This window comes from Melanotaenia boesemani, chromosome 11, assembly GCF_017639745.1.
Source record: "Melanotaenia boesemani isolate fMelBoe1 chromosome 11, fMelBoe1.pri, whole genome shotgun sequence".
Classification (NCBI taxonomy): Eukaryota; Metazoa; Chordata; class Actinopteri; order Atheriniformes; family Melanotaeniidae; genus Melanotaenia; species Melanotaenia boesemani.
Window position 1 is genome coordinate 13306892 of NC_055692.1, and position 22657 is coordinate 13329548.

Sequence of the window (22657 nt, forward strand, 5' to 3'; positions counted from 1 at the left end):
ACAAACAATGAATGTTAAACACATTTATTGCAGTTTGAAGATAGACGGAAATCTAGAACAAAAAAAAAATAAAACACAAATTTGCTTACATTGACAAGATGTCCACAATCTGTCGCACACTTAAGGCACCATTTTTTTTAAATAATTTGTTGATAAGCAGGAATAAAACTGAAAAGTGCTCCCAGGATGGAAATCATACCATAAAAAGCTTCAGAGATTATAAAGTAATTTACAGTCTAATTCATATGGGGTCTTTTGTTGCAGTGAGCTGGAAGGAGTAAAACCTGTGGAAATGTTACAACAGACCAAAGAATTAACAGCTGGGTTTCATTAGATTAATGTCATGCAAAACTATTCAAACATTAAACCCATTTAAGTACAAAATTGACACCCTTAAAGTGTTATGAAAACATTTCACTTTTATATCAGGTTTAAAGGGGAAACATTACATTAAAAATACACCTTTTATTGCCTCCCTAATGTTTACATATGTAATGGAGCTCCAAGCTGTGAGAGAGAATTTGTTTATAATTTACTCTCTGAACTAGTGATTTCTTTTGGTCAAGCTGGTAATTCAAGCACAGCTTGAAATATGTACCTACACAGACTATCAAGCTCTTCATTTGCTCTTGTACTTTAATTCCTTTTTAAATAGGTTAAACATAGACTGTATGTGTGGAATGTGTCTCTTAAGACTTAAGAGCCCCGGTCCTTTTTACCTCACCACACACATTCTGCCCCTCTGCCCACAGTAATTCTCGATGCTCCAAGACAAATTCCCTTCATGCGGGAATTCACACGGCAAAGCAGCCTAACTGTGAGTCGTATTAATTCAGTGCTTTGAGGTTCACACTGAAAAGAGACAGAGGGAAGACAACTGAAGTGTTTAAACTAAGTAACAGAACTAAAATGGAGTTACACTTGAAGTAAATCCATTTTAGTCCTGTAATAAAACTCTGAAAGTTTCTTGATCCCCCCACAAACTAATGGAAGACAGTGACAATGTTTTTTTACAGGGCTAGCTCAGTCTGAGTCCTCATCATCCAAATATTCTTCAGCATTGCTCTGTGAGCGGGTTATGTCTGAAACAAGAGAAATAAAGAAAATGAAAACAATAAGTTTTGACTATGAAAAATCTCTTTAGCTTAAAATCAAACAATTTCATGCATTTAGTTTATGCTAAATAGTATGTGCAGAATTTCATGATGGGACTGAATTTTAATATTTTGAACAAAATGATCACACTACTACTACACACTCAAATAAACTGGACACTATTTTCTATTGAAAACCAATGTGTGGGAATAATTGTCATTGTATAAGTAAGGTGACCTCTTCTGAAACATTATGGCTCATCCAATGATGCATTTGGGGACAGCAATGTAAATAATACAAATGTAACTGCATAAATATAACTATCAATTTTTCTGCTAAGTATTTGTGCAAGTACTGCAGCTCTGAAGCTCAAACAGTGTACAATGTTGTACACAAATCAGTACCTATCACAGTTTCTACTCAGTGAGCCTTGTTCCCTGTCAATTTGGCTGTGTGTGTGTGTGTGTGTGTGTGTATGAGTGTTCCCTTCTCTGAGCTAAACTTACTGCTTCCCTGCTTCCTTTTGAGAAGTGAAGCACATTGGGCGTTGGTAGCCATCTCCAGAGCAAGTTTATTTTCGTTGTTTTTGATGTCCGTTCTTGCATCTGAAGGAAAAAAAAAAAACACTCACACTGAGTTAAGCTAAAATTATCCCTCGTCACCCCCATAAAAACTGCACAAAGATGAACTTTATGCATTTGAGACACTCTAATGTGTGGTTTGATGTTCTTATACTGGTATTTAGCAAACACTGGTGAAGTTTTCTTTTGCTCTTTATCTTCCCAGTTTAGTTTCTAAATTTCTTTTAAATAAAGATGATCAGCAAGCCAGTATCATTAAAAAAAGAAGAAACTTTGAGAAACTCACTCTTCTTAAGTAGCATTTCCACAATATCAGAATAACCCTTCCAGGCAGCGGCGTGGAGCACAGTGTCTCCGAGTTTATTCTGAAGTACAAAACCATCATTATTGACAGACATCGTAGCAAGCATAATTATATCACCATTCAGCAGAGACATTTCCCCTGGTTTCTGATCCAAAATACATTTATATTCAACTTTGTTTAGTTTTTTATTTATATAAAGCTTGTTTCGGTAATCTTCCTTCAAAGTTCAAAGAATAAATCAGACTTCTTGGGACAGTTAAAACAGTTTACACCAAACATCTTACCATCTGAACTAACTTGAAGTACAAGTATTTAACCAGGTCTGGAAGAACATTTAAATAACAAAAAGGTTTAAGTTACAGGGTAGATTTGACAGACTTCTGAGAAACAATTCCTCTCCTTGCTCTTGTGTTGGGGCAAGAGAGACGACCATGGTTCATAAACCAGGAAGTGCATTTCAGCAGCACTCACTCAAAATCCTGACTGCAAAATAGTGATTATAAAATACTGCTGTTGTCATGACTTCCATTGCTTGTTTACCCTTCATCTTGTTTGACCACTCCACCTTGTGATTCTTCCCCACCAGAGTGAAGTGGGCACGGATGGCTACATTTGATTGTTGTGATTACAAACAATAACGACTGTCTCTGTGGTGCAGCTTAAAGATTTGAGGTTTTCAGAGCTACGCAGGAGATTAAATGTGAGATGAATGAGACTGAGGAATACCTCCTTATTGGGGAGGTAGTACTTCTGAGTTAAAAAAAATGTAGACACCACAGATTAATACCAGGTGCCTTTTTTTTTTTACATTACAGTCATTTAGCCGACGCTTTTATCCAAAGTGACCTATAGTGGTTACGCAGTAGCGTAGACTAAAGATCCAACTAGAAGATGTTAATATTCATCCCCAAGGGGAATTGAACTCTGTTCTCCCGCATGGGAGAGGTGCTCTGCCAACTGAGCTATCCAGCCAGTTTTATCATCGCTGATGAACATAAGACTGGGTTAATGCAGGGGATAAAGACTCTTTCAATGAAATATTTAACAGAGATTGCCATTTCAGGGATGTAGAGGCTATTTACCAGTCTGCTGCTTTTCTTTCAAATTAAAGTCCCAAGTTTTTACTCACTGGTGGAGAATGTAATGATTAAACAACATTTAAATCTCATCTCACCTGCTGGTTGAGCTCCACGCCGGGCTGGCTTAGCAACAACTCAACCACATCTGAAAAAGAGAACATATTTAATGATATCTATTACACCGCAATCGAGCCTTAACAATGGAGGGAAAAGACTAACTTCCTGCTTTTGTGTATCTCGTTTCTCAGGCAAAACAGTTTCAACCCAGTCACCCAGTCACAAACAGAGATTCATGAAAATATATTCACTGCTGTCAGTCTGAAAATGTGCCATTTGCAAGAAGCAGCATCCATGTCTGATGCTCTCTTTCGTTTACCTTTATGTCCTCCATGGCAACCCCAGTAGAGGGCAGTGTTTCCTGCCTTATCCAGCCCGTTTATTCCAACTTTGTTATCCAAACATTCCCTCAGCCAGCTCATATTTCCTGTTTAAATACACAAATATGCAGAAACACACACACAAACAAGTGAATGGATAATTTGTTAATATTTCAAATGAAGCAACAGATATTCAAGAAAAGAAGCATCATATTAAAAGGTCAAGATTAAAAAATAAAAAAATACCTCGTTTAGCTGCTTCATGCATTGGATTGTCAATAGATTCAGCCTGTTCAGCCACTAAAAAAAAAAGCATTGATCCATTCTGTATTATTCATCCTTATCACACAACACTGTTAGTGTAATTTGCTATATTTTTACTCACCATAGTTACTTGGAATTAGGCCCGACCTTCCTTTGCACGTCCCTTTCCACCAATTAGTGTCACTCTGAGAACAGTAATTACAGAAGTCTTTGTTTTTTGTAAATAAACTAATCAAGGGAGCCAACAAATGGAGTAAAAATAAATTATGTGTGAATATGAATGAGGAAATGAAGGTGGAAAGAAAAGCTCCACCAAGAGATGGACAATGGACCTTATAAGGAAAATACAAAATGCAAGATTACAAAAAAGAGGAAGAAGGACTGAAGATACAGAGTGAGTGGGAAAGATTTGAGGCAGGAAGGCAACAACTCAATGTGAGGTTTTACTTACTGTGTCAGAGATGTATAAAATGTCTCCTTCTTCAAAGTATAACTCATCTGGCTGAAAAACACAGATCAAACACTGTTAATCTGGAATAAATCCGTTGTTCCTTGTTCTCTTTTTATTGTTAGCAAATTATTATTAGGCCAATTCTTTTCTTTTTCCATTTCAGTAATTTTATGCAAAATGTAAAATAAATCTGCAGAATATTTACCTTTTTCTCTTTCACTTACAATTTCTCACACTCTAGAAAAAGTGGTTTGTGCATTCTTGCTGTTAAATGTTATAATTTATTATTATTATTATTATTATTATTATTATTATTATTATTTATCTGGACTCATTTTACAGACTTTGAACAACATTTGTGGGTAATTATTGTCGTGATTAAAATCAAGTTGTTGATTAGATTTATTATTCCACAAAATTGAATTAAATAAAATAACAGTTTGATTAGTTAATAATGAGAACAATTCAATTAAAAAAAGGCCTGAACAAATGATCATCAGCAGTCATAAGATTTTATAAAATGTAAAAGCTCTTACTGTTCTGGGGTCGAAGGTGAACAACGCTCTGAACACCTTGACCTGGCCTAAAGACAGAACACATGGACAGTGTGTTAGGTGAAATACTGTAGTTGTAAAGAATTTGTGTTCATTCCTGCTTGCAGTGGAAGTGACGGGAACATAACATTGTCTAAAAATACACAAACTGTGAGAAGTACCTTCACTTGCTGCCATGCAGCCCTAAAGAAAACAACAGGCTTAGTGTGACTCCTGCCTGTGGCGAAATACTGACATGCTATTGTGATAAAGCAGAGATATGTGAAACCTCTGCAGCCAGCAAAAACACTTTTTCTTCCATGCACAGCAAAGACAAAAATGCAGAGTGGTCATTATACGAAGCTCTGTGGAACCTGATGTAATATCTGCTACTGGAATGTTACCAGAGTGGTTGTGGGCTTAGCTGACGGCTAAACTAGTTCACAAAATACTTTATAAAGACACTGACAGACATTGTCAATGCAAAGTTTACTAAACAGACAAACCAGCTGGTTAGCAAAAATTTCAGGTGTTTTTGTTTGATAGGACAGAAATCAGGCTCTACACTGCTGCAAAGGTTCAGTAACAACTGATTTATGTTTGTCTTGTAGATAAACATCCCTCAGTGGTTTATTTGACCAACTTCCTTTTCAATGATGGGCTACGCCCTCAGTTAAATTCAACTAAATGCTTTAAAACTGCAAGAAAATCATCCCTTTGCATTCGTATTGTTTTCTTTTATTTGATGCTTATCTGATGTCTTCATTCTGAATTATTTTGTAGGACTACTTTATGAAGAAAGCTATAAAAACTAAAAAATTTTATCAGTGCTGTTCATGTGTAAAACACCACAGATTTTAAAAGCCACCAATTTCACACTGAAATAAAAATGATAATTATTCATAAAGAGCTGACACTGATTAGTTTTTGCTTGATTTCTATGACATATCACATTGAGGTGACATATTTCCTCTATAGTTTACCTTACAGGCCTGAAAAGTTGGGCAGTTGTAACTGTTGCTCAGGTTTTATGTTTAGCTAACACACTGCCTCAGTGTTTCAGAATGAGAGGCAGCTGAAACCTCTGCACAAGACTAGCTCTGTTCATGGCAACATGTCTGCTCTGCAGGCCTGGACAAGCAGCTTTAAACACACAAGAGTCTGTGCTGACTAAACCTGCTCTTACTGCATTTTTAACTCTCAGACTTATGTGAGAATAAGATGAAGATGTGTGTAATTAAGGGCTCCTTGCAAGATAAAACGCTGTAAGGATATTTTTAATTGGCTAGGGGTTAAATAATTTCCACCTGTACTGTTTTGTTTTTTTAAACAAAAGCTATTGCAACAGTTTATATCTACCTAACTCAATGTGCTGTAATTCTGTGGCAACAATTACAGAATCTTATCCTTTTTAGGAAATTTAGAGATTAAGAAGGTAATGTTAGAGCATAAAAATAAACTTAGACAAATAGACTTATTAAATGCAAAAGCGAGGCAAATGATACATGAAGCAAAGATCTATTTAAAAGATATCACAGTGTGCTTGATGTATAATGGTAAATACTGAAACTCTTCACAAAGAAACTGTATTTTTAACAATTGGTTATGCATCATAATGAAAATAAATGTAGCTGGTGAGTTGTTAAGAAATATAGCAAGAGAAACGTAGATGGTGAATCCTATTTTAGATGCCTGTCATTCTCAGTTTGTTTTAACCATATGCAAAAACATTGGATGAATCAGTCATGACAACATGAGGGACTTAGGTCGCCAAAAAAGACTGAAGGCTTTTGCACAGCACAACAGTAAGCGGTTTTTCTTAGTCAGCTGAGGTTTCACAGAAGTAATATATGAACAATACCTTTTTTTTTTTTTTGCAATCTCTTTACATGAGCACAGCGGCTCTTTACAGGCAAGTGTGTCTGATAAGATGTGCTGCTGTTGCTCATCCTCTGTTCCCAAACCACATGTTCTTTCTCAGACATTTAATTCTACTAAAGACTGAGTTGTTAGTTTTAAACCCATGTGTTTTGTTCTAGCCCATCATTATTGTTGTTTTGCTGGAGCTGACTTTATAACTTTTTCTGAAGTTTTCTTTGCACTTAATCTTTGTTTTAAGGGGTTTTTTTGTGTTGTCTTCAATAACTCCCTGTCTCCTCCCTGAAGGTTTTCTTTTTGATGTTTAGCAGCTTTTTCGGGTCACTGGTGATCCAGGACTTTTTTATTGGGGAAGCATCTACTGTTTTTGTTGGGACAATGCTGTCCACACAGAAGTTTATATAATCTGTCACACACTCAGTCATGGTATTGATGTCATCTCCATGTGGTTCAGAGGACATTTTAGTCTGTGGCCTCAAAGCAACCCCCCCAAGAGCAGCTTCAGCTTCATTTGACCAGGTTTTTATAGCTCGTGTGATGATTGGTTGCTGCTGAATGATGGGTTTGTAGGTGGAGGTGAGAAGAACCAGACCACGGTCTGGTCTTCCTAAAGGAGGCAGGGCAGAGGAGCTGTACGTATTTTTTAGCATTTGCATAAAATAAGTTTAATATCTTATTTTCTCTGGTGAAGCAGCTGGCAAATTGTTGGAATTGCAGAGAGGGAGATGTTGAAGTCTCCAGAGATTGCAATGAATGCTGTATTTGTAGCCTAGCAAATTGATGATATTACAGGCTGCAGCGGTACCAGGTATGATGTATAATTCTACCAGAATAACACAGGTAAACCCTATGGGTAAATATAGACCAAGACTCACAACAAACAGTTCCATGGCCCTTGTGCAGATCCAGAATTACCCCAATGGTGGTTAAAAAGCACTGCAATTCCACCTTTCTTTAGCTTTCCACTGATTTTCTTATTGTGGTCTGACGCACAGACGCAGTGTACAGACACATTAGAGTCTGGGATATGTTCATGCAGCCATGTGTCAGTGAAGCACATAACACTGTATTTCCTGTATTCTTTTTGAGAAATTGTTAGCACCAAAAGCTCATCCATTTTGTTAGCTAGCAATCACACGTTACCCATCAGAGAGGTTGGAAGAAATGGTTTGAATTTCCACTGTTTTTCTCTCCGTCTTGCTCCTGCCCTGCATCCTCTTCACTTCCTCTTTCATTTCTTTGGTATTTGGTTTGCTATTTTGCTGATTGTCTTAATTTAGTAGAGCTTCATCAGTTGATCCTGCTGGTAAACATCTCTTTCGTTGCCATGGAAACTCATAGCTCTTAAAAGAGTCCACAATACAAGGACAAATCACTTGAGCAGCACAGATTCCCAACCAGTGTTAAAAAAAAATCCTGAAAACTTAATTTGATGGTAATTGTCTTAAAAAGTTGGCTGTATTTGAAAAATAAATCACAACATTTTGGTCGGACCTACTACAGTTTGCTGTCACATTTTAAAGTGGAATTTTGATGCGTCTAGTCTGCCTGCCACACTGCCCCACATGTAGACTGGACTAGACTGAAACACAGTGCAATATAACTGGGCCACAAACTAATTACTCTGAAATTATCAAAGTTTATTGAAATTGTATCTTAAATAACCTTCTTCTGAAATGTATTTCAAAGATGTTTTGTCTAACAATACTTACATCTTCACATTCCTTGTCTGAAAAAGAGCAGGGTAATCAATTATGTTTCTGCCACCTTTCAATTCCTCACCATTTCTTTCACTACAGAGGAAATAATAGACTTCAGACCCAAACTGATCAGAATTTTGCACGTATTCTCATGTAATAAGATTGAAATGTGCATAAGTGCACCACAGTTCTTTAAGTCTTTGACAGGTACAAAACCAAACTATAGTTCTGGACTCAAGGATTTTGACAAATATGTTTGTTTTGCTCACAAAACACTTCCCAAAACACTGGCAAGTGTGTCTCTAGTTTGACTGCAGTTTCCCTAACACAAATGAATGTAAACATAAGTAATTCTCATATGAAAACCAATGACGTGCTTTAAATACACATGCCCTGATTTTATCTAAATACTGGGAGGATAATCATTATAGTAGCGCATAAAAGAAGTAATACGGATGTGTCTGACCTCATTACATCTTTACCTAAAATCTACTGAATGGCATCACTTTTAAGCTGCATGAGAGAAGAAAATAGGGAAGTGATAGAGGCCCGCAACTCATAGCCAAGTATGTCCCTGTTAATCACCAGGGAAGCCACGACACTCCCTTTTAACAGGTCTATTAAAGTTTAGCTACATACACTGGCAATGGATACGGCTATGAATCACATGTTGAAGTCTTTCTGGCTTTAAGTTTGTGAGAGTTTTGCAATCAAATGACAGAAGTCAGTTGTTTCTTTCATGTGCTCACCGCCCGCCCATCATTGAACATAGCCAACAAGGTGCGCTATCCTTGAAACAACACACCAAAAGTTTGCAAGTTTCGGTTAAAGTTAAACAACAAATTCGCGTAGACTTATTCTTACCTGGTTTGGCCGGCTTGGGAGGAGGCTTCGACATCTATGAAGCTCAAAGACAAAGAAGAAAGACGATGCGAAACTTAAGTCAGAAACGTCGCTGGACTGTGGGGCAGTTTGCAACGAACGCTAATGAGGAAGTTCGCTTATGCGGAAAAATTTTTCTGCGCATGCGCACATATAGATAGATAGATAGATAGATAGATAGATAGATAGATAGATAGATAGATAGATAGATAGATAGATAGATAGATAGATAGATAGATAGATAGATAGATAGATAGATAGATAGGTTTTTGTTATATGTTGGGATATTTCAAACATTTTTTAATTTATAGGCCTATTAAAAATTACAATCTAACTTAATATTTGTAGTCGTTTTTGTTTTAATTAATTGTATTCTTGTAACTGGTTTACAATCACAAATTAGTTTTTAATTATGTTTAACCATATTATATCCCTTAAAACCACAGATAATATCCTAAGTTTAATCTGTATATAGCAGTTTCTAACATAAAGTTAAACATTTTGTAACCATGCATGGCGGCAATGTTTTGTCTTTTTCTTTTTTTTTTTCACCCTCAATGGGACGGCTTCAGTGACGTAATGCTTCTTTCAGCGAATCACGAGCGTCCCTCAGCGGAAACGCGTGAAGTTAAACGGGTCTGTTTCAAATAGTAAGCCTGTTTTGTAGTTAAACGTGAACTGATTATTATTTTGCTATAACCTTTTGCACATATCTGTAATGTTGCAGGGAAGAGTCGTGAAACATTGAAATGAAGACATTAATTGTTGGAATTGGAGGGTAAGTAAACATGGAAGGTTGTAAACATTAGTTTACATGTTGACCTCAATATAATTTGGCTCCAGATAGCCTGTCGAACATCACCATAACCAGGGGAGCTTAATTCACATTCAGAAAAATTCTTTTGTTTACTTTGCAGCTAAGATATTTAGGCTAGGAAATAACAGATCACAGAAAGGAACCAGTTATAATTTAACTCACTTACATGTAGTATATAAACAGCATGACACCAGGGCAATGCAACACGTAATAATATGGCAGCAGAGACTGATAAGACTTGTTTGGGGTTTTTTTTGTTTGTTCTTTTAGAGAAAGAGCACCAGCCGTCTCTGAACCCTGAGAGACAAAGTCAAATGTTTTTTTGTTTTTTTTTTTTTTGTTTTTTTTTACAGTGTACAGACATGTGATGAAAACAATTTGTTGGGTGTAAAACGTCTGCTAATGTATTTCTAAAAATGCAATTGATAATTGATCATTTGTAACAGAACCGTTTAAGAGCAACTACTGTAGGGATTCAAGTTATATTTGGACCTTGTCTATGATCCTATATTTTCTGTCTTCATTCTTCAGCTTTAACATTTCAAAATATGATGTGTACTGTTATTTATTAATTTTTCCTTTTTAGAATGACCAATGGAGGGAAATCTACTCTTTCCACAAGTCTTCACCAGAACATACCCAACAGCTGCATCATTGCACAGGATTCATATTTTAAGGTGGACAGTGAGACCTACTTTTCATTACAATTCCACTTTTTGTGCTGTCATAGAATCTGTCCAGAAGGTGATCACAGGTGTTCCTCTTTTTGTCCTCAGGATGATTCTGTGGTACCAGTGGACAGCAATGGCTTCAAGCAGTATGATGGTGACTATATTTGGCTAAACTAAGTATTTCACTCAACGATTTAGACACATTTAGGCTTATTTGGATAAAAAATTGTTCTTTATAGCCCATAACCTTCCTAAAGGTTATATGTATGTATGTATGTATATATATATACATATATATATATGTATATATATATATATGTTTCCAAAATTTTCTTCACGTCTATTGTTTTACCCAGTTGACAGTGTGATGGATAATTAGGCAAAAACCCTGGAACCAGAAACAATCAATATTCTGCTGAACAGCCACTTCTGTATAGTTCTAAAAAAAATAATAAAATAAATAGAAGTTGATGCTCACTGTTTTCTGTTTAAGTGCTTGATGCTCTTCACATGGACAAGATGATGTGCGAGGTCAACTCATGGAGATCGAATCCTGACTCGTTCCTGCAGCAGAAGGGCCTAAAGTCCAAGCTTTCCTCCGCTAATAAGGAGGTGTACGTTCTGATAGTGGAAGGTTTCCTCATTTTCAACTACAGGTACATAAAGGAAGATTTAGGAACGTTACTTTCTTGTTATCTAGACCCTGATATGGACTTTTTTCACATTTCACATTCCCAGGCCTCTAAATGAGCTGTTTGACAGAAGGTATTTTTTGGAAATACCTTATGATGTCTGTAAAAAGAGACGAAGGTACAAAGTTTTTGGGCACCATTTGGTTGATACTTTCATTTCATTTCTGATTTTTCATGTTTCAACTGCTGTAAGATTAAATTTACCTCTGCTGTCTTTGATTGGTAGTTCCAGGGTGTACACCCCCCCTGATCCACCTGGGTACTTTGACATATATGTGTGGCCAATGTACAAAATAAACCGCCAAGAGATGGAGAGCATTGCGTCAGAAATAGGTGAATCCAATCAGAGATGCTGTTTGTGCTGTTTAACAATAGCTGTACTGTTGTTGAAATGTAAAGTAAATGGTTTTAATTGTGTGTTTAAACTATTTCTCTAGTGCTCCTGGATGGTCTGAAACCAAAAGAAGAGATCCTGGCTGCTGTGTATCGAGATATTAATCAGCAAATAAACAGACTCAAGGGTAATATAGCTGCATGATGAGGGCAAAATGTCTGGTGTATTTTCAATAAAAGATGTTATTTTGTATTATCTGGTGTATATTGACAGGTGCTTTTTAACACAAAACACAGAGGCAAAAAGTCTGTGAAATGAAGCTGTCAGGTGCAATTAGTATTAAACAATAAGCTGAAATTACCTTAAAAATAATTAAAAAAAGAACTGAGGTTATTTAGAATGCCCTTTGAATTTAAACTCACATTTTTGAATGTTGAATATGTTGAGTGAGCAAGTGTGGATTATTAAAAAATGGAATATCTTCTCTATCTTGTGTTTTCTTTGCAGAGGAAGACTGAGGCATCAGAGTCTGATATGTCAACCATTTGAAGATGGAGACAGCTGCTAACCTGAATCTTAGAAAAGCTCTTCTTTTGGACTTATGTGTAACAGAAAGGACCAAATAACATTTTGTATTTGTATTGTGTGAATGTATTAATATATATTTGATAACTACTATCCAACAATCAGCTGCAGTTTTTAATCAGCCTGTGTAGGTCTCTGCATGTAACACCATGTGGTGCTACAATGGCAGTGGCAGTGACCCACCGAGGCATGAACGCAGCCCTCCGCAGGTGTCCTGTCATGTTTAACGCTTGATCCATTGGATCATTTGAATTTTAATGTGGGTCCCCTTCTGATCCCTACAGATGCTAAATCAGAAGGGCACCTTAGGACTTTGGGCTCAGGTCAATACTTCTTTTTCTTGCTCCTTGAGCTGATCCTGAGCAGTGTTTTGTGATGGGGGGCATTGTAGTGCAGAGGGAGAGTCTTACCCATGATGTGAAGTGATGTCCTTGACCTGCAACAATGTTAAGAAGGATGTCAAAAAGTAACATCAGCATGAACGTCAGAACCCATTATTTCCCAGCAGAACATGGTACTATAACACGCTGAACAATGATATTCAGTTTACAAGTCAGTGGTTGGAATATTAAAGATAGTTTTAAAAACTTGATGAAAACAAATGGATCCTGTATGATCTGAAATTGTTTGGCTAAAGATTGAATTTGAATCTCATGTATTTGCCATTAGTAACCAGATTTTGTCACTTATTTCTGAATGTTACAGATATTAGCCTTGATTGTTGTATCCTATCAGAGCTCTGCTGTTATGACGAAATGATGTGTAAAGAAGAAATAGCTCACTATGCACCTATTAATACTGCTGCAGATGCACAACGGCGTCCCAAGAGACTGTTTGAAAACCATTCATGGCAGTTTGTCTACACCTGGTGGCTGAACCTGATACTTCTGTGGCATGAACACTGAGTTCAAAACTCAATGATCAGCTTCAGAAGATACTAAAAACATCTTTGATTAAAAAATTAAATCAAAAAGCTTTTTAGCAGAACAATTGTATATTGTTTATTAATCTTCCTGCTTCCTGAATTTAGTCAAATTCAAATTTCTAATTGCTAATTTATCTGAGCAAACATTTTCTCACCTCAGTTCACTGTTTTCCACTAACCACAATACCGGTAGTTACTAACAGAAAATGATCCAAGTTTAGCTTCTGCACGTAGCACGAACAATCCTCTAATTATCATACAACATAGATCATAAGATTTTTTATTTATTTATTTTTTTGTAAATCATTATCTGGATTTTTATTTCATTCCTGTAATTGTTTTTAAATGGCACTTAATGTTTCATAATAAAAAGCAAATGGTCTAATTTTTCAATGTAGTAAAACAATATTAAACAAAGCTTGTCAAGAGAAAATGGTGTAGAAAATGGCTGTATCAACCCATTCAATCTGAAGTATCCTCTACACATAAGCTCTATGTACACTCATAGGATGTCCAACCTTGAAGCAAATGAGCTACACCAACAGACAATTACACTAGTTATCACTCCTATCAGCTAAGAACAGAAAACTGAGACTAGAATTTACACAGGATTGCCAAAATTGGACAATAGAAGATTGGAAAAACTTGTCAGGTTTGATGAGTCTCAAGTTCAGCTGCAGAATTCAAATGGTAGGTTCATAATGTGGTGTAAACAACACGAGAGCGTGGATCCATCCTGCTTTGGAACAACAGTTCAGGTTGGTGGTGGTGGGGTAATGGTATGGGGGATAGTTTCATGGCACATTTTGAACCGCTTAGTACCAAATAAGGATCATTTTAACATCATGGCCTTCTGTGAGTGTTGTTGCTAAGCATGTCCATCCTTTTATAACCACGTTATGCCCATTTTCTGATGGCTGCTCCCAGCAGGATAATTCAGGGAGTTCACTGTACTCCAGTGGTCCCTAGAGTTACCAGAGCTTAATCCATCCATCCATTCATCCATCCATCCATCCATCCATCCATCCATCCATCCATCCATCCATCCATCCATCCATCCATCCATGTTATCTGGATCGCGGGGGCAGCTGCCTAAGCAGGGAAACCCAGACTTCCCTCTTCTCTGCCACATTCACCAGCTCATTCGAGGGAAACCAGAGGCATTCCCAGGCCAGCCGAGAAATGTAGTCGTTCCAGCGTGTCCTGGGTCATCCCCAGGGCCTCTTTCCGGTGGGACGTGCCCGGAACACCTCACCAGGGAGGCGTCCAGGAGGCATCCTGACCAGATGCCCGAGCCACCTCATCTGGCTCCTCTCGATGCAGAGAAGCAGCGACTTTACTCTGAGCCCCTCCCAGATCACCGAGCTTCTCACCCTTTCCCTAAGGAAGAGCCCAGCAACCCTGAGGAGAAAACTCATGCCATGAAAAAGCAACACTGTTCTAAACGTGAACCGGAGTTCAACCTGTACCTAGCAAGGTGTACTTAAAATAGTAGCACAATAAAGACTATACATGCTACATCAGGCCATAATGTAAATTGTAAATATAACTGTAAAGAGGGCCTTAGCCTTAGAGTGTATATGTTTTCCCCTATTTAACTCTACCAACACTTGGTTGTAGTAATATAATAAAACATAAGGAAAAAACTTTGCACCACATACTGTTATGTAATCAAACTCCAAAAACTGACAATATTATAACAGATACATTTCCCTAAAACAAATAAATGTTGAAAAAACATCATCTAGATTCAAGCAGCTCAGCTATTTTAAGATGTTACATCCTGTTTAGTAGTAATTTAATCTATTTCAGAATGCAGTTTTCTTCTGGTAAGTGTCACAATTGGGATGTACTTCTGAAAATGCAAACAATGCTTTGTGGTAATAATATATATATATATATATATATATATATATATATATATATATATATATATATATAATGATTATGCAGCTTTATTAAAAAATAAAAGGTTGAAGTTTCAGCAGTTATAAACCCCTGTGTTGCAGCACTCATTAAACCAGAGTGAGTCTATTCACACATCTGTTATAAACTTCCTGTATGCCAGAAAGCCGTACTTTTGCTTTCACACAGAAATTCCTTTGACAGCACGGTGAATCTCAAGGAACCTGCAGCTGTTTTTGAAATCTCTGTGGCCTTTGTTTCGAAATCCAGCTCAGACATATGAAGCTGCATTGCTTCCCACACATTAGAAGAACAGAATTTTACCAAAAAGTCCATGCTGTCAGCAAAATATTCATGTAAACCTCAGCAGTCAACTTGCCCGACCGGCATGTGCAGTACAGCAGTCATCACATGTAAATCTGGGCATTCCTCACTTCCCTGTACTGACTTATATCCGCTTCTCACACGACATATTTAAGTCAATAGCAGCTGCTTCTATGTTCTGACAACTTGAGAAGTTTTCTAGGACTGCTTGGCGGAGTTGTTACTGAAAATATGAGCAACAAAGGATTTTCAACACTTGCATGCTTGCTTTTTGTCTGCTGCTTCTGTTCCTGCAAAGCTATGCCAACTAGACTCAACCAGGAGTCTGTGAATGACAGACCTGTTATCGGTGAGTGCAATATACTTTTAGGACCTAATGTTAGGCATTTTACTAAAAGATAAACTGATGTTTTAGGGGCTATAAATATTTAGCCTCTCTGTGGCTCTCTCACTGAAGATTTTTTTGTGTCTCACAGGTGTTTTAACTCAGCTAGTTTCGGATAAGGCCATGAAGCCGTTTGGGAGGACTTACATACCAGCTTCCTATGTAAAATACATCGAGTCTGGAGGTAGCAGGGTAATGCCAATCAGGTGGGCTGTATTCTCTGGAAATCTGCATAGGGTATTAAGAGGCGCCTGTCTAATATGTTAATGGAGCAAGATATGTTAGTAATGCTTAATAATGGTTGGTAAAGTAATTCTGTTCATTAACATTAAAAAGACTATTAACCAGGTCTTTAAGCAGGTTTCTCTGGATAAAAAAGTGTTGAGTTATTTGAAAATATTAAGAAAATTAATCTAACCGCACACTTGTGAGTCTTCCATTTGTTGTTGATTTTTTTAAGATAGTGATATTAGGATGTTCTTTTCCCCTCCCTCTTTGTGAGCTTTACCATTAAAAACAATGATTGGGAATTAAATGTGATGTTTCCCTTCGCAGACTGACCCTTACTACTGCAGAGTATGAAAACATCTTCAAGAAGATAAATGGGTAAGCTCAGATCTATAACACTATGAATGTGCAGGAACTGTAACACCTGCAATGTTTAAAAGTACAGTAAGGATATTTGATCTGGTGTCTGTTAAGCCTGCTTTATTTTTTTATTTATTTATTTTTTTTAACTTGTCCTGTCCAGCATCGTAGCAGCAGAATGATGGTCTGGCGGCTGTCTTGTACTGAACAAATTTGCTTTGCCAAGGGGAGCTTTATATGTATAAGGCTCTTCTTGATAATCTGGTTTTTTTTTAAACCTTTTTTATTCATCTTGAATTATGGAATTTATGTAATCTTGCTGAACCTGACCGGAGGGGGGGAAAAAAAAAGGAGATTAGTGAACAGAAGTAAAAAGGAGAGTAGAAAAAAGAAAGAAGAGACAAAGATACAACAGATAGAAGGCAACGACCCTTCAATCCAAACTAACACCAGACAACCAACAGCTACACCTGTATAGAAACAGAACATTTCCTATAGCTTTTACAGGAAAACAAATATCCCCCCCATATTTATTACATATACATATAATAGATTTAAGCTGGTGGTATTCTAAAAATTTAGGGTTACAGATTCAGTATTGTGAAGTGAGATTATTCAACGGCAAGAAGTTTCCTTTTTCTATTATATGTTTTGTTTCATTCCTTTATTTTTTCCATTGAGTGAAGTTTTTCTTTTTGTTTTGCAGCCTGGTTTTCATTGGTGGAGCTGCAGATTTGAAGACTTCAGACTTTGCCAGGGTTGCGCAGATTTTTTACAGACTTGCGCTTGCGGTTTGTACAAAATGCAAAATATTTTAGTCATCTTAAACTCTGTGTCACTGTCTCTGCATGCTTCTGAACCTGTCCAAACCAGTAGTGTATCCTATTTGTCACAAGCTATAAATCTCTTAAAGAAACAGAACCTACAGTAAATCTTCTCACATTTTGATTTACTTTCTTTTGTTTTGCACAATAAGCTTAAGAAACATATAGAGGTCTGTAGTTTGTGCATCAGTACCCTGGAAAAGGATCCGTCTGTGTACAGATGATTTGATTTGCCATTAAAGCGCAGGTTATTGTTATTTTTTTAGATGATTTTGCTCAGGGGTGGATTATGAAACAAAGGGCTCCAGGGCACATTTGTGGGAATAAAACAACTAGAATGAAACAACAAAAACATAATGCAGATACAGTTTGTGAGGTTTGTACAAATTTAGGATTATTGTTAATCTGTCTATGGGGTGGTTTTGTCCATTCTTTGACTATTTTGTGTCTCTTTTTGGTATTATCATCCCGGTTTTGGTTGTGTCTTGTTTTGCATTCAAGTTTAGCTCTTTTTCATTCCATTTATGGCTCTTCTGTATCTCTGTGGGCAATTTTCAGATGTTATAATTGTTTTGTGTGTCATTTTATGCCAAATATTCAGGTATTCTGCATTTCTTTGTAGCCATTCTATCACTGTTATGATTTTGTGATTCTTTGGGGTTGTTTGATGTATCATGATAATCATTTTGCAGCTATCTGTGGTAATTTCCATTTAATTTTTTTATATTATGGTCGATTTGATTGTAGCAGGTCTTATTTGTCTACATTTTGTACTTCTTAATAGTTGTTTTGTTTCCTTTTGATTGATTTCCATCTATGTGGATGTTTGCAGTTTTTTTTTGTGATTGTTGTCATTTTAAATGAGTTTATTGCTGTATGGCTTGTAAATTCTAACATAAGATGAGAAGGACAGGGGATCCTTGACTCCTTGATCCTGTGGACCTGCTACATATTAAACCTTTTTAGATGTTGTTTTACTGCTTTGAGAACAAAAAAGGGAAATTTCCGTCTGTGTGTATTCCAGGCCAATGATGCTGGGGACTTCTTCCCCATCTGGGGCACATGCATGGGCATGCAGCTACTCACCGTACTTGTGGCCGGTGAGAATCTGCTGACGGACACCTCAGCTGAGAATGTAGCTTTGCCGCTCAACTTAACTGCAGGTGAAAACTTTTTCAGCACTGTTGCCCTTTTTATAGCAAATATTAAATTTTGTATTTCTGATTTTGCCTCAGGAAATAAGTTTTAAGAGTTATACAACAGACTTTACATTTTTAAGCACATTTTCTTGGAAATTGCATGAACTGAGTTAAAACACTTGGTGTCAGTAGAAGCAAGCTACAAAACAGAGGGCGTGATTGACCCTCACTAAATCTAAATCTTACCTTAATCTGTATTAGACTATTTCTATTCATATAGATTAAGGTTATGTTCTTACCCTTCCCGGATTCCTGCAGAGGCCCACTCCAGCAGGATGTTTCAAGGTTTTCCTGAAGAACTCATCAAGGCTTTGACACAAGAACCTCTGACTGGCAATTTTCACCATTATGGACTGACAGTAAAGGTATTTATATGGCTTGTCACTTGCTCTGTTTGGAGTTTTGCCTTGAAATTGCAATGAAAAAAGAAATCAAAGTCTTAAAGCCGATCATTTTTCCACCATGAGGTGTGATTTACTGTGAGGTCACTGTTGGCTTCAGCTGATTAACTTTAAAGTGCATAATGTTTACATTGATGTGTAGCTGATAAAATTTAATTACCAGCACACTGGACAAGATTTAATATTCCCCCGCAGAAGAATATAAATCAAACTCAAGAACACCAAATAGTTCATATAATGATAAGTGCTGACTTCGATTTGACAAATGTTTCTACAGACTTTCCAGGAAAATGTGAAGCTGGCCAGTTTCTTCTCCCTCTTGTCTACGAATGAGGCCACAAACGGAGCTCACTTTGTCTCCACCTTAGAAGGTTACAAGATCATTTATACATGTACTTTACAAACTGAGTTGTTTCTCTGGAACTGAGTTATGACCAGATGTGTTGATTTTACTTCTGCCCTGCCAGGTAAAAACTATCCCTTTTATGGAGTACAGTGGCACCCAGAGGTGAATCGTTTTCAGTGGGACACAAAGCTGAACTTCCCTCACTCCCTTCACGCCGTTCAGGTATCATCGAAGCTGGCTGAGTTCTTCGTCAATGAAGGTAACATGAGTTATCAATAGTTGTGATTTTGGATTTGATCATAATGTGTTATTTACATGGTGGTGAGATATGTTCATATACAGTACACTGAAAAAGAATAAGCATAAATATGAGCATTGTTTGCTCATTTTGGTCAGTGTAGTTTTCAAATGTTTTTTGATATAAAGAAGCATCACAACTTTATAAAACTGAGGATTTAATCCATTTTAACTGGCCTAATCACTGACTGATTTCAATAAGCATTCAAACATAATATTATACATAATAAAGTTAACCTAAAACAACACATGGCCAGTGAAGGTCTATTAATTAAAATAGTCAACAATGAGTTTAATCTGTTGTTTTATAAAGATTTCACCCCTTCAGAAGCATCACATACAGTAGATTTAACTACCTTTGTATTTTTATTTTTTATTTTGGTATCATATCACTTATATCTAATCACTGAGTCAGTTTGATGGAGTACTTTGTATTTATTTAAATTAATTAACCAAAAAAGAAATATATGTACAATATTATTATATCCATAAAGACTTTCTCTATTGTTGACAATTTGACAATATTGACAATTTCACATTAAAATGTGTGGATAGGTGTGTTTTGAGTTGGTAAATTAGTTTATACTAAATGCATATTCAGACTTTTATGTGGACCTTGTCTGTCAAACATCTAAAAACTCCACAAATTTTAAACATTTCCATTGCAACCAGCTGAAACATACAGATCAACCACTGACAAGGAAAGTAAAACTATGTTTGAATTAAACCCAGCTATGCCCAAATATACATTTTATATCCTATTTTACCCCAAATCCCCTTATGTAGGCCTGAAGGATATTGTGCTGTATTCTATTTTCATCATCTGTGCTTTGTTTTCTTTGTTAGGAAGAAAAAGTTTGCATAAGTTTGATGATCCTGAGGAAGAGGACTCTTCTCTGATATACTCCTACACGCCTGTCTACGCCGGGAACTTCACAGCATATGAGCAGGTCTATTTCTTCTGAGATCCCAGAGTAGCTGACTGTATTTGTGTGTATGTGTGTCTGTGTCTGTGCAGAACAACATTTTGCATGTGAAGTGAGGTAATTTTAATCACAGACAAGCCTCTAAACAGAAGGCTGACTCAGCTGCATGCATGCTGATTTAAAGGACATTGTTCTTATGCTGAGGAAGTATATGCTTGTGAAAAAAAATTACTTCTATACGTTGCTTATGTCAATCCTATTTGCAGAAATAAACTCATTTTTTTGAGAATGTGTCTGAAGTAGACTTTATTTTAAGAAAATCTATATCATTCAGCTGTTTTTTTTCCTCACAAAATGAGATCAATGAAAAAATGACTGATTTTCACCAGCATTACCTAAAGTCAGAAACACCACCTTTCTCAGAAGATGGAGTTTATCTAGTTGTCATGGAAATGTGTGAGTTATTTCTTAGCAACAGCTCTTTGTTAAACAGCCTCACGATTGTGTACATTCAGTATCTGCAAGGTCAATGATGAACCTTCACTCTCAAATAATGGATTAACTCATTCATTTGTGCTTTCCTCACCAAGAGTTTTAGTCTTGGCTCTATTAAGTCTTTATGTGGGTGGGGAACAAAATTTACTGTCAGCCCATCTGTGGCCTTAGATTGCCAGGCGGCTCCATGTTTATAGTGGGGTACTTAGTCTGTTGTAGTTTGATGTGTATAGTAAAACTGGTCACTGCAAAAAGAGATAACATTTGCTCATTTATTTCATTGGTTGTAGCTCTTTCATCTTTATCTTAAAGTCTTCACCATGGTAGCATGAATGGAAATAAATTAGCCCATGATCCAGACTGTTATATATAATAGGCAAATATGCTACAAATTTAGGACTAGAGTTCATTATTATTTGGATAATTGGGTCATTAACTGGCAAGTTCTTCCTTTCCTATAAACCAGGGTTCAGTAGGTCTCAGTTCTGTCCATTCTCTACAGCAGCCTATAAATCATACAGTGATTCATTAAAGGAAAATGATGTTTAGTGGGAGCACACACACATAAACAAGTTAATAGGACAGCATTACAGCACAAGCCCAGAGCTCCGCGTCAGATATTTAACATCCACAAACAGCATGTAAAAATGACAATGTCACAAAAGTACCCCAAAGTTAAATGCAAATGACTACAAAGGGATGCAAAAATGCCCACAAATGAGAAGAATTACCTGAGTCATGACACAAAGCAATGAGGCGAAATAAAATGGTCAAAATATTACCAAAGTTGGACAAAAACAGCTATCATGAAAAGCAACCAGAATAATAACTACTTAAACTGGAAAAAGTGCCCACAGATGCTGTAAAAAAATCATATGTATGATCATTATGTTTATTATATTATGTTGCGATTTCATGTGTAATTCATTATTATACTTGGGACTAAATCATTATCATCATAATCATTTATTTTAAGTATCAAGATTTAGAAATATATACTCAAGCAACATTTTTGCATGTGTGTGCTGGTTTTATGCTTGAGTCTAAAGGAACAGAAAGTCAAGGCCATGGACAAGATGGAAGGATCTGACTGTACCAGAAAGAGACCAGAAACTAACCTACCCATGGCTGCTATTTTTCATGTCTTATCTTTAGTGAAAAATGCTGTAACCTGAGACTTGTGTAATTCTGAAGTGTTTGATGTTCGAGGCAAGAACTTCGTGAACCTCCCTTTAAAATGCCTTGTGATGTGTGAAACAATTCAATGTGTGTATCATACTTGTATGGTGTGCCTACTCCTTTAAAGTAAAACTGTATATATTGAATAACGCTCTGTGGTCCTTCCTTGTGTTGAAGGTTTAACTTTGCAGCGCTTGGCGTTGGGAAGAATTTTCCTAACAGATGCTAAATGACCTGAAAGTGACACAAAATAGTTCCCAATAAACAGGAAATACAAGAAACAATGTTTCAAAAGAACCACAAAGAGACCTCCAAATGGAAAAATGATGACAATAAGTATGACAAAAGTTATACTTACAAGATGCAAATATTTTCTCAGCTTAACATTTGGAGACATAAAACAAACTATACAGTTTTCTTCCATATCTGTTTCTACCAGGGTGTCTTAGTCCTTGATAGGACATGTTGGGGGGCTTTTTAACGCGTATCTGCCCCTGGCCCCATTGTTTAATAATACGTCCATGACCATCAGTCCAGTCAGGCCGTCACAACAACACGCACCGACACTCAGGCTGTGGATTGGTCTCTGCACACGTCAGTTGCGTCTGCAGAGGCGGGAG

At 36.7% G+C, this 22657-nt stretch overlaps 3 protein-coding genes across 4 annotated transcripts; 2 read left to right on the forward strand and 1 right to left on the reverse strand.

Moving 5' to 3' along the window:
* Positions 1-8: 8 nt before the first annotated feature.
* ostf1 (osteoclast stimulating factor 1) lies at positions 9-9269 on the reverse strand. Its single transcript, XM_042000546.1, has 10 exons — positions 9127-9269; positions 4688-4734; positions 4152-4202; positions 3822-3885; positions 3683-3736; positions 3436-3543; positions 3155-3204; positions 1963-2041; positions 1602-1700; positions 9-1082 (listed from the first exon to the last, which is right to left on the reverse strand). The coding sequence occupies exons 1-10, from the start codon at positions 9158-9160 to the stop codon at positions 1024-1026; spliced, it is 645 nt and encodes a 214-aa protein (XP_041856480.1). The 5' UTR covers positions 9161-9269; the 3' UTR covers positions 9-1023.
* Positions 9270-9575: 306 nt separating this feature from the next.
* Positions 9576-14149, forward strand: nmrk1 (nicotinamide riboside kinase 1). 2 transcript variants are annotated; one of them, XM_042000549.1, is made up of 9 exons: positions 9576-9780; positions 9872-9922; positions 10548-10638; positions 10738-10786; positions 11126-11288; positions 11371-11442; positions 11551-11657; positions 11762-11845; positions 12166-14149. In XM_042000549.1, the coding sequence occupies exons 2-9, from the start codon at positions 9894-9896 to the stop codon at positions 12174-12176; spliced, it is 606 nt and encodes a 201-aa protein (XP_041856483.1). In that variant the 5' UTR covers positions 9576-9780; positions 9872-9893; the 3' UTR covers positions 12177-14149. The 2 variants fall into 2 exon arrangements, with proteins under 2 accessions (XP_041856483.1, XP_041856482.1); XM_042000548.1 differs by lacking the exon at positions 9576-9780 and having other exon boundaries at positions 9790-9922.
* A 1212-nt stretch (positions 14150-15361) lies between these two features.
* LOC121649597 (gamma-glutamyl hydrolase) lies at positions 15362-20654 on the forward strand. Its single transcript, XM_042000545.1, has 9 exons — positions 15362-15746; positions 15874-15988; positions 16338-16388; positions 17077-17161; positions 18219-18357; positions 18652-18758; positions 19072-19165; positions 19262-19399; positions 20284-20654. Exons 1-9 carry the CDS (start codon positions 15629-15631, stop codon positions 20400-20402), a joined length of 966 nt encoding a protein of 321 aa, XP_041856479.1. The 5' UTR covers positions 15362-15628; the 3' UTR covers positions 20403-20654.
* Positions 20655-22657: the final 2003 nt, after the last annotated feature.

What these genes read in the sequence shown, in the direction of transcription:
- LOC121649597 (XM_042000545.1), top strand. Translation starts at nt 15,629, where the DNA reads ATGAGCAACAAAGGATTTTCAACACTTGCATGCTTGCTTTTTGTCTGC. An exon ending in GCCGCTCAACTTAACTGCAG is followed by an intron (nt 18,358 to 18,651) that starts GTGAAAACTTTT and finishes GGATTCCTGCAG; the next exon opens with AGGCCCACTCCAGCAGGATG. An exon ending in ATTATGGACTGACAGTAAAG is followed by an intron (nt 18,759 to 19,071) that starts GTATTTATATGG and finishes ATGTTTCTACAG; the next exon opens with ACTTTCCAGGAAAATGTGAA.
- nmrk1 (XM_042000549.1), top strand. Translation starts at nt 9,894, where the DNA reads ATGAAGACATTAATTGTTGGAATTGGAGG. An exon ending in CACAGGATTCATATTTTAAG is followed by an intron (nt 10,639 to 10,737) that starts GTGGACAGTGAG and finishes TTTTGTCCTCAG; the next exon opens with GATGATTCTGTGGTACCAGT. An exon ending in GAGCATTGCGTCAGAAATAG is followed by an intron (nt 11,658 to 11,761) that starts GTGAATCCAATC and finishes CTATTTCTCTAG; the next exon opens with TGCTCCTGGATGGTCTGAAA.
- ostf1 (XM_042000546.1), bottom strand. Translation starts at nt 9,160, where the DNA reads ATGTCGAAGCCTCCTCCCAAGCCGGCCAAACCAG. An exon ending in TCACCTTCGACCCCAGAACA is followed by an intron (nt 4,203 to 4,687) that starts GTAAGAGCTTTT and finishes TGTGTTTTTCAG; the next exon opens with CCAGATGAGTTATACTTTGA. An exon ending in CAAAAGGAAGCAGGGAAGCA is followed by an intron (nt 1,083 to 1,601) that starts GTAAGTTTAGCT and finishes CTCTTGTTTCAG; the next exon opens with ACATAACCCGCTCACAGAGC.